The sequence below is a fragment of the Aphelocoma coerulescens genome, chromosome 1A, assembly GCF_041296385.1.
Source record: "Aphelocoma coerulescens isolate FSJ_1873_10779 chromosome 1A, UR_Acoe_1.0, whole genome shotgun sequence".
Classification (NCBI taxonomy): domain Eukaryota; kingdom Metazoa; phylum Chordata; class Aves; order Passeriformes; family Corvidae; genus Aphelocoma; species Aphelocoma coerulescens.
In genome coordinates, this window is record NC_091014.1 from 45681277 (window position 1) to 45694866 (window position 13590).

Sequence of the window (13590 nt, forward strand, 5' to 3'; positions counted from 1 at the left end):
AAAATACTAGTGTATCAAAACACCAAAAAGTTCAGCAAACCCTCTGCCAGCATTATGTGCACTTTAAAATAAAAACTGATTTCAGTACTGGAATGCAAAACCCCAGATCAAGCTAAGAGATGAAAGAGTGATAAATAAATATTGCTATAAAGCCTACTGAAGGGCTTAGGAAATAAATTAAACCAGACAGGCAGTGTTAAACAGGGCTAACCAGTGTAACACATATGCCCTGCTACCACTTGTAAAGTGTTTAAGTTTGAACTTGAAAACTCTAGTTTTGGGACATATTCATGTTCCCTCACGTAACAACTTCCAGGTAGCGCAGAGGTTGGGAGAAGCACACATACAGGAAAAAGACAGTATAGGGACAATGTCATAGGCCTGTCTTCTTAATGTGATATACTAGCATGGAAGAAGAGAACAGGATTAAATGGTGAATTAGGAAACATTAGTGAGGAAGAAAACCCACAAAGGCAATATTGGTATAATCCTTCCCTCATAATTTGAGCACAGCTTTTACCACATGCTACCTTAGAACAGAGATCAGTTTCTGTAAGTTCAGATACTGTGTTAAATACAAACCTTAAGCTGTCCCTCTAGCTCTTCATTTTTTTGCTCTAAAGAAAGGCATTTTTCTTTGTACTCTTTAAGATTGGCTTCCAGCTGAGTACAGTATTCCTGCTTGTCATTCAGCTTAGCTGTAACCTGATCCAACTGAGCGCTGACCTTATTTAACTCCTGGGTAAAACAAAAATACAAGGGTTGTTACTTTTTAAATAACTTCAAAAAATTACTAATGTCATATATGCTTTAAATGATCTAATGTGCTCAAATTAAAAAGGAAAATAATGTTTGTTTTTTATTCTGAGGGGCAGGAAATTGAAAGGGGAAACACAAACAGGTGCACAAATTCCCTCTGTTTCACTGAAAAAAAAATTTTAAAGCCTCAATATTCTCTCAAACCTTGCAGGCTCTGGGCTAAACGTTAACAAAGGTGTTTCAATTCGTAAACAGAAGAGGAACTGTAGGTAATAAAGGCACTGGCCCCTCAAGTTAGCACAGCAGTAACTAGAAAATAACATTACAAAACCTAGATAAAATTTTTGATGTCTTTGTTTGCCATGAAATCAACAACCAAAGAGGAAAGCCAATAACATGGAAATGTTCAGTTCTCCACATATCAGAGACGATTTCAAAACATTTTGTTCAACACAAAACAAATAAATTCTCCAAGAGAGATGAACACATTCATCTAGTAACCACTATGACAGCTACATCAAAGCTCACTGCTCTCCAAGCAAGCTGATGTACTTAGTTATTTATTAATTGTTTTATGGCTGCAAAAAGTTGCCTCCTTTTTACAGCAACTAATTACATTCCCACCCTACAAAATGGTGCTATATTAACATCTGCTGGATGTTTCCATGAAGACCACAGCAGCACTGATTTTAACAATGCAAACGTTTGATTCAACAGATGGTAAAATGCTTCCGTAGGATTAAAGCAAATTAAAAAAACATGTAATTTTATCACCAGTCTTTTGAATTTTTATGTCAGCTGGCACACAGAGAATTACTTCTGAATAGTGGCAGCTGATTGGAAATTTATCTGAGTCAGCAATAAAAGTCAAGAGTTTTTGCTTCTACTGAGTGCATTCTACAATCTTTTCTTCATAGCATACACACAGGAACTGAGTAATACCTCCAGAATACCTAAAGAAAGCTTAGATTCTGAATGATAACCCTACAGCAAGGAGTGGACTTCCAAGTAAATTCCTTGCACTGCAAAATATATCTGCTCCAGATAACAGTAAAAGGAAATGCATGCATATCACATAGTTAAAATAGCCTAAATGATCATTTCCCAGTGCATATTCATATGTTTACTGAGTTTGTAAACTGACTATTCTTAGGCTTTTAAGCAGTTTCTAGATAACACAGAAACTTTTTATGTCGCTTAATACCTGTTGTTTATCTTGCAGTGCATGCTGGGCAGTGTCCAGATGGTTCTGCAGATCCGCTCTCTGAGCAGCTTTTGATGCTTCTGCTGAAAGTAGCAATTCAGTCTTTGCTTTTACCTGAAAGACCAATTGTATTTCACTAAAACACCTGTTTTACCGTAGCTCATTCTAATTCTTTTATAGTCACCAGTAAGTTTAATAGTAAAATCAGAAGTATTCATGTGTTAGTGTATGTATCTCCTTGTAGGAAAAATGCACCTTTTTTCCAAATGGGAAATCACAACCAGAATTTTTCATCACCATAAAATACAGAGATCCATTACCTGCACATCAAGCTGTGACACTTTCTCTTTACTTTCATTTAACTGACTGGTTAATTCAGTGATGTTTGCTTCCAGGGAAAGCACACGATCTTGAGCAGCTCTTAGGTGTGCCTTTTGTTCCTGCACTTGTTCATGCAAATTCTCTTGGGCTTGTTTATGACTTTCTGATTGATTCTTCAGCTTCTCTGTCAGCTGAGTTACCTGCAGTGGAAAAAAGAAGAATGTGAGAAGGCTAGAACAGCATGTCTAAGGAAGTAAAACTTAATTTTAGTGTCTTATTATGGCTCTGGAGACTCAATGCTATCACATTTCTTTTCCTGAACTATTACAGTAAAGCTGTATTGTACGCAACACTAGAGCTTAAATAGGTTACCAGCTGAAAATAGAAACAAAAGGGAATTGTCAATTTGGCCTTAATGTAACAGAAACAAAATACTAAGGAGACAACAGATGCAGGCTAAACTGAATTTTGGTGTTGAAAGCAGGAATTAAACCTCTCTTTAAAATGAGTGAGACAAATACATATAATATATATAGTTATATTATAATTTTATTTTTTTATAAATATATATATACATCTACATATATATTGTTATAGTTATATAGTTATGTAATTTAACTATTTATAAGCACATATTACTAGCATATGTACAAATGAAACATCCAGGAATTCCTTTCCCTATGCTGATAGCATGGAAGTCACCAGAACACAAGTCCTGTGAAATTTACCGTAAGATCTTTAAAGTAAATATTAAAGAAACAGAACAGTATAGAAAAGATTAGTGTCATATCTGATGAGATATAAAAAAAAGGAAACAAGATTCAATAACAAGAACAAACTAAAATAAACAGATCTCGAAGTTCTTACCTGTATTTGTAATGCATGGTTTTTTTCTTGTAGCTGGTTAAGAACTGCAGTTTCTCCTTCACCAGCTTGAATTTTTGCATATAAGTCCTCTCTTTCCTTTTCCAGCAGAGAGATGTTGTCCTTGCTTTTTTGAAGTAAAGCCTCAAGATTTTGAATTTTTTGGTCCTTATCTCCAATTTGTCGTAGTACTTGCTCCAGATCATTCTAGAAAAGACCATAGTAGTGTCCTTAATTACAAGGACCTTAAAAGATGGGCCTAAAAAAAGTATCTAGCATAATGAAATCCTGAAACACACTTTCACATGAGGATACCCAACTATGTTACCTGGGCTTCTCGCAGCTTTGCTGTTGTATTTTGCTGAAGCGTCTGCTGCTCCTGGTGCTGCTGCTTTGCCTTTTCTAATTGATGTTGCAATTCTGTGGAATTTGCTGCTTTTTCCTTTAGCTGAAAAAAAAAACAAAACCAAATACCAAACAAACCAGACTAATGAGTGGAAAAAGCACCACTCAGCATGCCAATTGTACTCAATGCTGACCCTGAAAGATTTTAGTGTAAACATGGATTTTTGAAAACTTGTATAAAAACAAAAATCTGTAATGCTAGCTAAATGTTCAAAATCTAATCAAAGCATTCTTTACTATTAATTGGTGAGATTCTATATCACAAGCGAGAACTATAAAACAATTATCAAATGCATGTAATTTAGCTCCCAAAAAATCAAAAACATAAGAAATTTTTAGTATGTTTTTTGCAATAGTTGTTAAGATGTAACATGACTGATAATACATACATCTGTAAAACAACATTATTATTACTATTTTTGGCAATTTCAGTAGCAACTGTCAGTCATTATTTTAGTAGCAACTTCAGTTTAGCAGTCTCTCCACTTCTATACTAGTCAAGGCTTTGCAAATTAGCTACAGAAAAGTTTAAAGCTTTGACAACATACCACTCAGATATTTGGCCAATGCCCCTACAGCCAGCAGAAAATCAGCAACATATACAAGATACTCTTTAAAACAAATAAAAATTAATAAAACAAGTGTTTTCTGCCCATCCACCCCACACAGATTATTAACTATCAATGACCTGCTGTACAATGTTCACTTTTTCTTTAGGGCTTTATCTTACAAAAATATCTACACACAAACTACCCATATGGGCCTATGTGCACCTAAGTAATTTTTCATAAGACCCTTAGACAAAGCTCATATAAAATGCACAACTTTTGTTCATTTGTTAAGCACCACAAACACACGTACATCTGTAAAGACAAGCAGCATCTAAGCAGATTTTGATAATTTTAATGTAAGTCCTTGACCATATTAGTCAAAAGAAATTCCCATGAGAACAAACTTTATAAACTGCACTATGACCACGAGTGTGCATACAGACATATCACCAGAACCAGAACAAACTATAGAATCTGCATAAAAACCCCTACCTGTTCTTCAGCACGAGAAAGTTTTAATTGTAGGTCAGCCACCTGCTGCTCTTTGTCCATCAGTTTCTCACTGGACAGCTGCCTCTGTTCCTTGAGCCGCCCGTGCACTTCCCCTAACTGGCGCTCTGTTTCTAGGAGTTTACTGTGCAACTGCAAAAAAGAGAGCCATCCACTTTTTCAGTCATTCTTTAGCCAACAGTGATATAGACTCATTTTCTGCAATGTTTATGTGAAGTTTTCATAACCCAGAGCAAAACAACTCCATGACCTCCTGAAGTCATGTATATACCTCATACACCTCAGAAATACAAACCATGTTAAAAAACAGCATCAACTGCACAAGCAAGAAGAGATACTCAAAAAAGTGGGTTGGAAGGACTCAGAAACATGCTCACTTATCTACAGAATCCCTTCAAAACAAGTTACAGAGATTTAACAGAACCAGAAAGAGGGTGATCATTCAGAGGCATATGGACTGTCATGTAAAATAGTGATGCTTTTGAGCCATCTCAGCTTATCCAGCTCACATACTCACTCCTGTAGATCCAGTGGCTGAAGTACCCTGCCTTTACCTGCTCCACTGCCTCCCACAATATACTGTTCTGCACAGCTAGAATATTAAGAGTGAAATTTTTAGCTTGAGCTGGCTACATCAATGGCATTAATTCTCTGCAGAGAAGAGATACATGAACAGTCAGTGCACGGTACACAGTAACTTTGGTGGCTTAAAGTCCAGTACCTTCCAGCAGCAAAGAGTAAGTAGATGGATGTGCTCCAGCTGGACACAAATCTGCTTCATGATTTTATCAGCCATCAAAAGCAGTACTGCACCATCTTCAAAGTGTATGGATGGCCTTTTACAATTCACTGTTCTGAAAAGCTCTTTTCATAAAATCAGCTTATTCTACATGAAACTGCCACTATAGGTCCTGGGTTGCCTCCTGCCTACTTACTTCTACACGAACACATTCAAGGATATAATGATCTTTTATCTCAATGCAAAACCAGAGAATGGATCAGACCTTGCAGCACAGCAAGAACTTTCCATAGGTTGTGGGAAGCTATGAATGAAGCTTGCTCCCCTATGCAATAATGTCCAAGGCCCTTGAACCATTCACCTTTTAATTCTAGGTCCTCCCTTCAACATCCCTAAACCTCCCTCATGCTTTCCTTAAATCCCTACTAAGATCTAACCAAAAGGCAGTCCAATTTTATTGTTCACTGCAAGCAATCACTATTTGACCAGATGGCTGCCTAGTGGAGCAGAAAAAGGAACAGTGATTGTGATACCATTATACTTTCCACCCAGGCATTAAAGGGGGGTAAAGGCCTCTCTCCTGCTGTCTGTTTCCAAAAGAATTTAACACCAAAGAACTTAACACTGAAGTCCTTTGGACCATCTGTCAAAATTTACCTCAAGTTATCAGACAATGCAAAAGTTTAAAGGGTTTGGAGACAGCAAAATAAATGTATCCATGACTTACCTTCTTAGAAAATCAAGCTAAATTATCTGTCCACAATCACAAAAACTGTGAGTGAAAAGCTGTTTGGCATGTGGCCAAGATGCTGATTGCTAACAGTGACTGTACAGTTAAGAAAGAGATAGGAGAAGAGGGACGACAGGCTGAGGAAAGAGACCATAATCTCTCCTCCAGTATTGAAGAACATTTGTCTTTTCTTGCGGGATCACCAAATTATAAATATTTCCTCCTCACTAAAAATACAAACAAGAACTGTAGGAAAAAAAAACTATTGAAGAAAGGGTGCAACAAGATAACTATTAACTACTCATGGCTATGTTGATACCAGGAGAAAATATTTGGAAAGAGGGACATCAGTGAGCCATATTTTACACAAGTTACTTTTATCACAGGCATGGTTAAGTAGTTTTGAAGAACTTTAAGATGATGTTTAAGTAAACAGAACCATAAAATCCAGGGTCAACTTATGCTACAGAATGAAAAAAAATCATTAAAAAATACCTAGACTTTAAAATATACAATCAAGTAGATCCAAATTTTCTCAACAGAATTTATTAGGAGTTAACATTTCTTCAAAACTGAAGGAGTCCATACTCTCTTGTCCATACCCTCCTCCTACTGTCATGCTGGAACCAACACTATCACTCAAGTTTCTCCCATTAAGATCACTTCTTCCACATCACCCATATTCTAAAAAAAAAACAAACTTAACCAGACATGCACCCATCCAAATGAATTTTGAGAAGATGACAAGGATTCTTAGAAAATGTGATTTGACTAAACAACGACACATACACCTCCACATACAGAATTCATTGTCTCAATGTAAGCTAATGGACTATATGCATAAAAAGGTAATTCCAGTGAAGTACCAAGTGAATAAATATGAGAAATTTTGTCTTTTCATTACAATAGTAACTGAAATCTTCTTTGCAGGAAGAGAAAGGAAGAAATGTGTATGTTTAGCTTTTCTTTTCTTTTATACAAAAGGTACAAAGGGCTTTTTCCCTCCACTATTCTTTTACTATACAATTATAAAACACATCCTGAAGTCCAGTGGCTTGTTGAATATTTCTTGCTTAGGTAATCTTCCTTCCCAGCGGTACCACCAGAGAATGTGTCATGCCTCCATTTCCTTCCATAGGAATTAATTCAGCAAGGCTTTACCCACCTTCCTCCATCATTTTCCCACCCCAAAAATCCTTCCTGAAAATGCCCTCAGGATGAAGATAGATTTCAGCTCAACCTCTTGGCTATGCTTCTGTTGCCTAGGCAGACTGAGGCAGTTTCCCCAAATGCAGATTCCTATGCAGATAACTAATAGAATTATCTGCTCTCGCCCTGACAGAAGACTGGTGGGAGAAGGAAAGACATTCTGGGGATGTAACACACACATAAACACGGTTTTGCCAGGTCACTGTTCTCCCAAGGTAAACTGTACACAAAGAGCTTGCAACCCGATCAGTTTCAGACTATACAAAGGGTTGAAAAGTCAGAAACACTCACTTTAAAATAAATAAGCTTTAGCAAGATTAAAATTAAGCATGTCATACTAACAAATAAAGATATCATTTTTTACATCTTAGGACTGGACACGATTACTAATACACAAATATTTCTCCAGCCTAATGCATTGCTCTCCAAAAAATTATAAACTAGATGAAACTGAATTCAACCAGCCTCAAGTTTCAAAATGCTCAATGTTATATGAAAGTCCTACTTCTCTAAGTTACTGGACACAGCAGAACATAGTTTCTGGTGGGAGGGATGCTCTGGGTGTTCTCACAGCTATCAGCAAGATAAAGAGAAGTTGTTTCTGGAGAAACACTAAGGGAGCAATATCAAGACTTCACATTACCCTGGCTTTTCACACTAAGTATTCCCTACTATATTCCCTACTACTCAGTCTTAAAGCAAATCAAGCACTGTTCAGTTCTAATGTACAACCAGGACTCACTTTTCTCAAACTTCCTATAGAGTAGTAAAATAGAAGTGCTGGTTAATTACTCTCCTTCAAATAAGGAAACGTAAATGCATGTGCATAAGAAACACACAAGTGCAGTGTAAAAGCTTACCTGACTGAGCTCGCTTTGGAGTTGCAGGCCATGCTGCTCTTTTTCCTCCCTCTGCTGCTGGAGCTGTTTGCATTCTGCTTTGAGATGCTGGTACTTTGTCTCTACTTCAGACAACTCTTCTTTAAGTTTCTGGCTTGCTTCTCCCTTCTCACCTAGCTCTGTCTGTAATCTCTGTATCGAGGCTTCAGAAGCAGACAGCTTTGCCTGAAGCTGTTGGCAGTCCAGGTCCTTCTGGTGAAAACTTGCCTGCACATTCTTCTTACTCACAGATACTTCATTGTGTTTTTCTTCCAGCTGGGTGTAGTCCTGTTCTTTCTTCAGAAGCTTCTCAGTCAGACTCTATTAAGAGAGTTACACAGCAAGTTAACTACAATTCTGCTTGCAGCTGTTCAATGCATTATTGAAATTTCTAAGTGTTGATGCTGAACAGTGAAGAACTTGTACAAAAACATTATTAAAGAAAATATTAACCTGTATCTTGTGTTACACAAGTTGATTCTGGAGCCCATACAGCACACAGTTTCAACTGGAAATACTGTTTTTCATATTCTCACATAAATTCACTTCCTCTTAATGAGAAGACCACACAAACTCTATTTCCGTATCCTGAAAACTAATTTGTTTTTCCTGAATGTTGAAATTAACTTTACTACAACTGCAATTCCTTGGGGAAAAGCTGAAAGGTTTTCCATGCTAGCTATCTTCTGGGCTACAGGCCCTTACTGGCCTCTGCAAAGCAAGCCAAGCCCCACAATTACTGTGCTTTAAAAATGAAGAAAAGAGAGTTCCTGCTGGTCTCAGAGAACTGGTCTTATATGTACACTTATATATACATCTGTTCTTCTCAGGATAGCTCCTAAAATATAAGAAACAGCTTTCTTGCTTGAGGTTGTACATGAGCTTGAAACACTTTGCATCAATGCACAGAAGTACCTTCCCACATTGCAACTGGATTATAAATCAATGTTCATATCACATGTATTATATTCTATATATTCTACGTATAATGTGTTCTATCATGAATTAATGGCTCCTCCCTGACAGATTCTTCAAGGATGGGAAACTGCTCAAAGTGGAAGCAATTTCTCTTACTGGAAGCTAGTCTTACTTTTTCCAATTCTAGGTCCAACTCCTCCAGGGCCAAAATTCCTTAGCTAGCATATCATTTCTATGGATACCACCTTTCAAAAAGCTGCATAAGGAGATGGCTGTAAACTGCCTTAAGTCACTAAAACTGAAAGAGGAAAAGTAGCTCACTGCCACTTCTCTTCTTCCTATTCCTCAAGTGGTGTTTGGCATTAACCTGACATAGCAGAGGACTCTCTCTTAATGTGTGGTTATCTTAGGCATCAATCTGTTTCACTCCACATTGTTAATGAAATACCAACATATTCAGGAAAGGGCTCTATACTGTACAGCAACATTTATGCCAAAAGCTTGATTCCTTGTTGCTGGTCTGTGGAGCACAATTCTCACCTTCTCAGTTCCACACCTTATTTAGTGAGCCAAACAGAGTCATCCTGCTAAAGGTAGTTTCATTTACCAAATTTTAATTGCACCTTCTTATATTTTTTTGCAAATGCCACTTTAATATTAGATTACAATAAACACACTCGGTTTGGTCCCTGTCCTTTCCTGTTTTCCAAAGCTGACAAGGCTCCTGCTAAATACATGTATGTAATGTCCAGTTCATACACAGTGGTACATGCAAAATAAAGCAGTACACATCTTTCTCCTTGTTTCTTTTACCCCTTTTCTCCCTTTTTACCCCCACAACACATGATTTCTAAACACAAATACAAAACGCAGCAAGCTCAAAGAGCTCTGATAACAGCTCTTAAAGAAAATAAGTTCAGAATTTTCTGGAATTAATTTTCATTTTCTACCATTCATGATGCCAATAAATGGCCTGAAAAATATGACAAATGTACAATCTAAAAGCTAAGAAACTGGAAAACCAATGAAGAGAGCTCAGAATATCTTTCAAATCATGATTTTTAGGCAAATATATTATTTCCAGGGGTACTACTTTTAATGTGTGAGATGGCAATACTGCTTAATGATAGCTAAGAATAAACTGCAGCAATTAGAAATTCGCAATCATCACAACCCAAAGAATTTCAGTTGTAGCATATGATGATCACTAAAATATAGTGCTTGCTTGTGCATTATAACAGTTCAGTTGTTAAACAAAATGGCAAAGGAATTCTCAGCTTCTGCAAGAAATTAGGCTTCAGTGCTTCCCAAGGCGATGTGTGATGTGTTTCCATTTTAATGTGAGCTAACAAGCATAGGAAATAACAGCATTCTCACCTGATTCTTCTGTTCTAGCTCTTTGACTGAACTCTGAAGTTTTTGCAGCTCCTGAACATACACAGCTACCTCCTGAGGTCCTTTGGCAAGTTCAGCTCTTAACTGGTTAATGGTAGCCTGAAAAGACAAACAGAAAAATCCACATATAAAACAAAGATTTGCATGCATAATCCAACAAAAGCCAGATGTCTGGTAGCAGAACAAAAATACATCTTCTATACAAATAAAAAGCCTAAGAAAAAAAATCACCTGTAAACTAAGCTCAGAGCACCATCAGAAGTATCACTGAGCATAATTTCCCAGCTGAGATTCATTTATGCCCTATTTTGGAAGACGAAAATCTGACCCAATTCAATAGCAAATGCCAGGTTGAGCCCAAAACTGATGAAAAGCATAACAGATTATGTATTGATAATTATCACAGTTCTAGCCTAAGGTGAAACCTTTCCAAATCATTGCAGTTACATGGCCAAAATCTTGGCCAATCTAGGAAGGGAAATGTGCTGGAAAAAGCTCTAGAAGCAAGTCCGGCATATGATGCAAACTTGGTGTTTGACTTTTGGACACACCAACCCTGCAGGTCTTCATAATCAGAGGAACAATGCTACCCCATTAAACAGCATCAGTACAGAACAGAATATATCAATGACTGCACCGTATTTGAATGCAGTAATGGAAGAAAACAACAAAAGCACTTTAGGGCATGGCTGCCCTAAAACATGTTGTGTATTCGTGCACTCATTTCAAATACACTATATAGTAGTGACCTTTATAAAGAAGTTTTCTTTCCTATTGTTCCTGCAGAGATTTCAGCACAAATGCATAAATACTGAATTCAAGAGTGAACTAAATCAGAAGTAGCAGACAATAACCATCCAATTTACAACCTTCCTATAGAAAAAGGAACACCAAAGAGAACACAAGAACACAGTATATGACTGCATATAGTTAACTGACTTTCTGTGCTTTACAAAGCTGTTTCACAACAGAGCTGTTAGTTAAAACACATCCTAGGATCGGTCTTTTTCTGACCAACATTCCAGGATGTTATCAGAAAACAGTATGGATATTTCATACTGAGAGAATATAATGCAGAAAATGTGCAGAAGGTTGCAAAGGACACCACTGCAGCCTTTCCAACTAGAATCATAATTTATGTGCATGAAGATCCATTTCTTGTTCACAATTCAGTAAGACTATCCCACATTTCTTTCTTAACAGGGAAGTACCCTGGGTAAATACTCAGTCCTGACATTTTCTTGCTAATGTGTCTGTATGAATAACAAACCATTAAAAAAACAGGAATGCTTCTGTTTAATAACATCTTGAAATTGTCTTGATATGGCAGAAATTTTCTATAAGAATAAAATGCTTTCCAAAAAATTTACCTCAAATTTAGGTGTATCTACTAGAGAGCAGAAAAATAAAATGGATGGGTGAAAGATGGAAAGAAGCAATCACAAAAGCTGTACTAGGCACACTTCCTCAAATTTGTTTTATAAATATTCCAGTGTTTCTAATACCTTTGCTTAGTGGGAGGGAATAAAACAAAAAAACACTAGTCTCAGCTTTATTAAATTTACCTACAATTTAGGCTACTAATCTTGTTTATTTCTGTGGGCACTCAAGTTAACAATCAAGCCTAGGTGCTGCATGTAATGAAGATTTATCAGATACTGAAACAAATCCCAATAAGCAGAGATTCACAGCAATGCTTAGCTCCAAAGCAGTGCAGCTGTTTTCCTAACATGTTTACTATACAGGCGCCACTACAGCGAAAAACTAAAGATGAAAGAAGCCACTCAGTATGAATATTCATCTGAGAGATGTAGATGCCAGTTTCAGGTACAGCTCTGAAAAAGAGGTAAAAATACCCAATAGATTTAGGTGACAGCTGTAGAGCCACATCCCTCTCCTGCAGTATTTGAAGATGCTCATATAGGGCTAATATGATTTTTGTTCTTTTCACCCATACTGAGCTTTTACCTTATTTTAAAGATATTCACTTTGAAAACCAATATTAGTATATGTATCCTCAGCTAGCCTGTAAAAACAGCCAAGGATGGTGTAAAAACTGCTTTAAAATTTCAGTCCTTGATGTGGTCTTGAAGAGCAAAGCTGAGATGAAACATGGCCAAACACTTATGTCAAAACTTAAACATGCCTACTTTGGGGGAACAGGAGCAATTCATGCTTCTGTGAGAATGTTTTTAAGATGAAAGGTTTTTGTTATGCCCATGTGACTGTCATTCTATCTTCACATTAGAATTAAATATCCAAAACCACAAAAGACTTAACCAGAGACAGTATTTTGAAATGAAATTTAAATTCTGCAGCACAATTGTGGGATCTCACAGTTAAGACCAAATTACAGTTGTGCAGCAACTTTACATGGCCACATAACCACATAACATTCGTAACACCAACTGTGACATTTGTTTTTCACATCTGATATAGAGCTTGCCATACATAATTCTAGCCTGAAAACAATGGTAGATTCACATTTAGTACAATACTGTACCTGTGTATAGTTCCTGGAGATAAACATATCTGTTGGGGGGCAAAACAGAAAGGAAAACCCTAAGGAGTTTGGAACAATACCTGGCAGCATTTCTCTAAATTTTTACAGTGCAAAGGAAGGGATGGGAAGTTAAAACTTCAGTCCTGAAATGTAGGGCACATGAAACCCCAGAATAAACTATGTCAGAAATTCTTCACATCCATGAATCCCAACAGGACAGAGTATACTAGGAGTCCTACAGAAACTGTAGGCATTCCCTCATGTAAGCTGGGGAATATTGCAAGGACCACACTTCATGAGAGACCACAGCTCTGCAGTGACAAGTTTTGCTGCCATTGCTGCATTGGTGGAGGACAACAGAAGAACCAGAGGGCAAAATTAAAAGGTCTCAAACACACCTGACATCTTTAGTAAAGATTGTTACATTGTCAAGTAATCTACTAGTAATCTATTAACCAACCCACCAGTGAGAGCAACACTTAGCAAGAGAGTTCTTCTGCAGGTATGGATTTAGCAACTCCTCAGCAGAGTAAATTCCATGTTAGACAAAAGTCTTTTTGGTGATACTGTATTTTTATCAGGATTTCTTGCAATTATCTCTGTC

At 37.0% G+C, this 13590-nt stretch overlaps 1 protein-coding gene across 3 annotated transcripts in view; it reads right to left on the reverse strand.

Moving 5' to 3' along the window:
* The window catches only part of EEA1 (early endosome antigen 1), a 62533-nt gene that overhangs the window by 19284 nt on the left and 29659 nt on the right, over window positions 1-13590 (reverse strand). For all 3 annotated transcript variants that reach the window (XM_069000002.1, XM_069000008.1, XM_069000011.1), the window contains 8 exons: window positions 10466-10582; window positions 8153-8491; window positions 4597-4746; window positions 3477-3596; window positions 3152-3355; window positions 2284-2484; window positions 1964-2077; window positions 583-738 (listed from right to left, as the gene is read on the reverse strand). In XM_069000002.1, coding sequence (XP_068856103.1) covers window positions 583-738; window positions 1964-2077; window positions 2284-2484; window positions 3152-3355; window positions 3477-3596; window positions 4597-4746; window positions 8153-8491; window positions 10466-10582 — 1401 coding nt within the window. The remainder of the gene's footprint in view (window positions 1-582; window positions 739-1963; window positions 2078-2283; window positions 2485-3151; window positions 3356-3476; window positions 3597-4596; window positions 4747-8152; window positions 8492-10465; window positions 10583-13590) is intronic.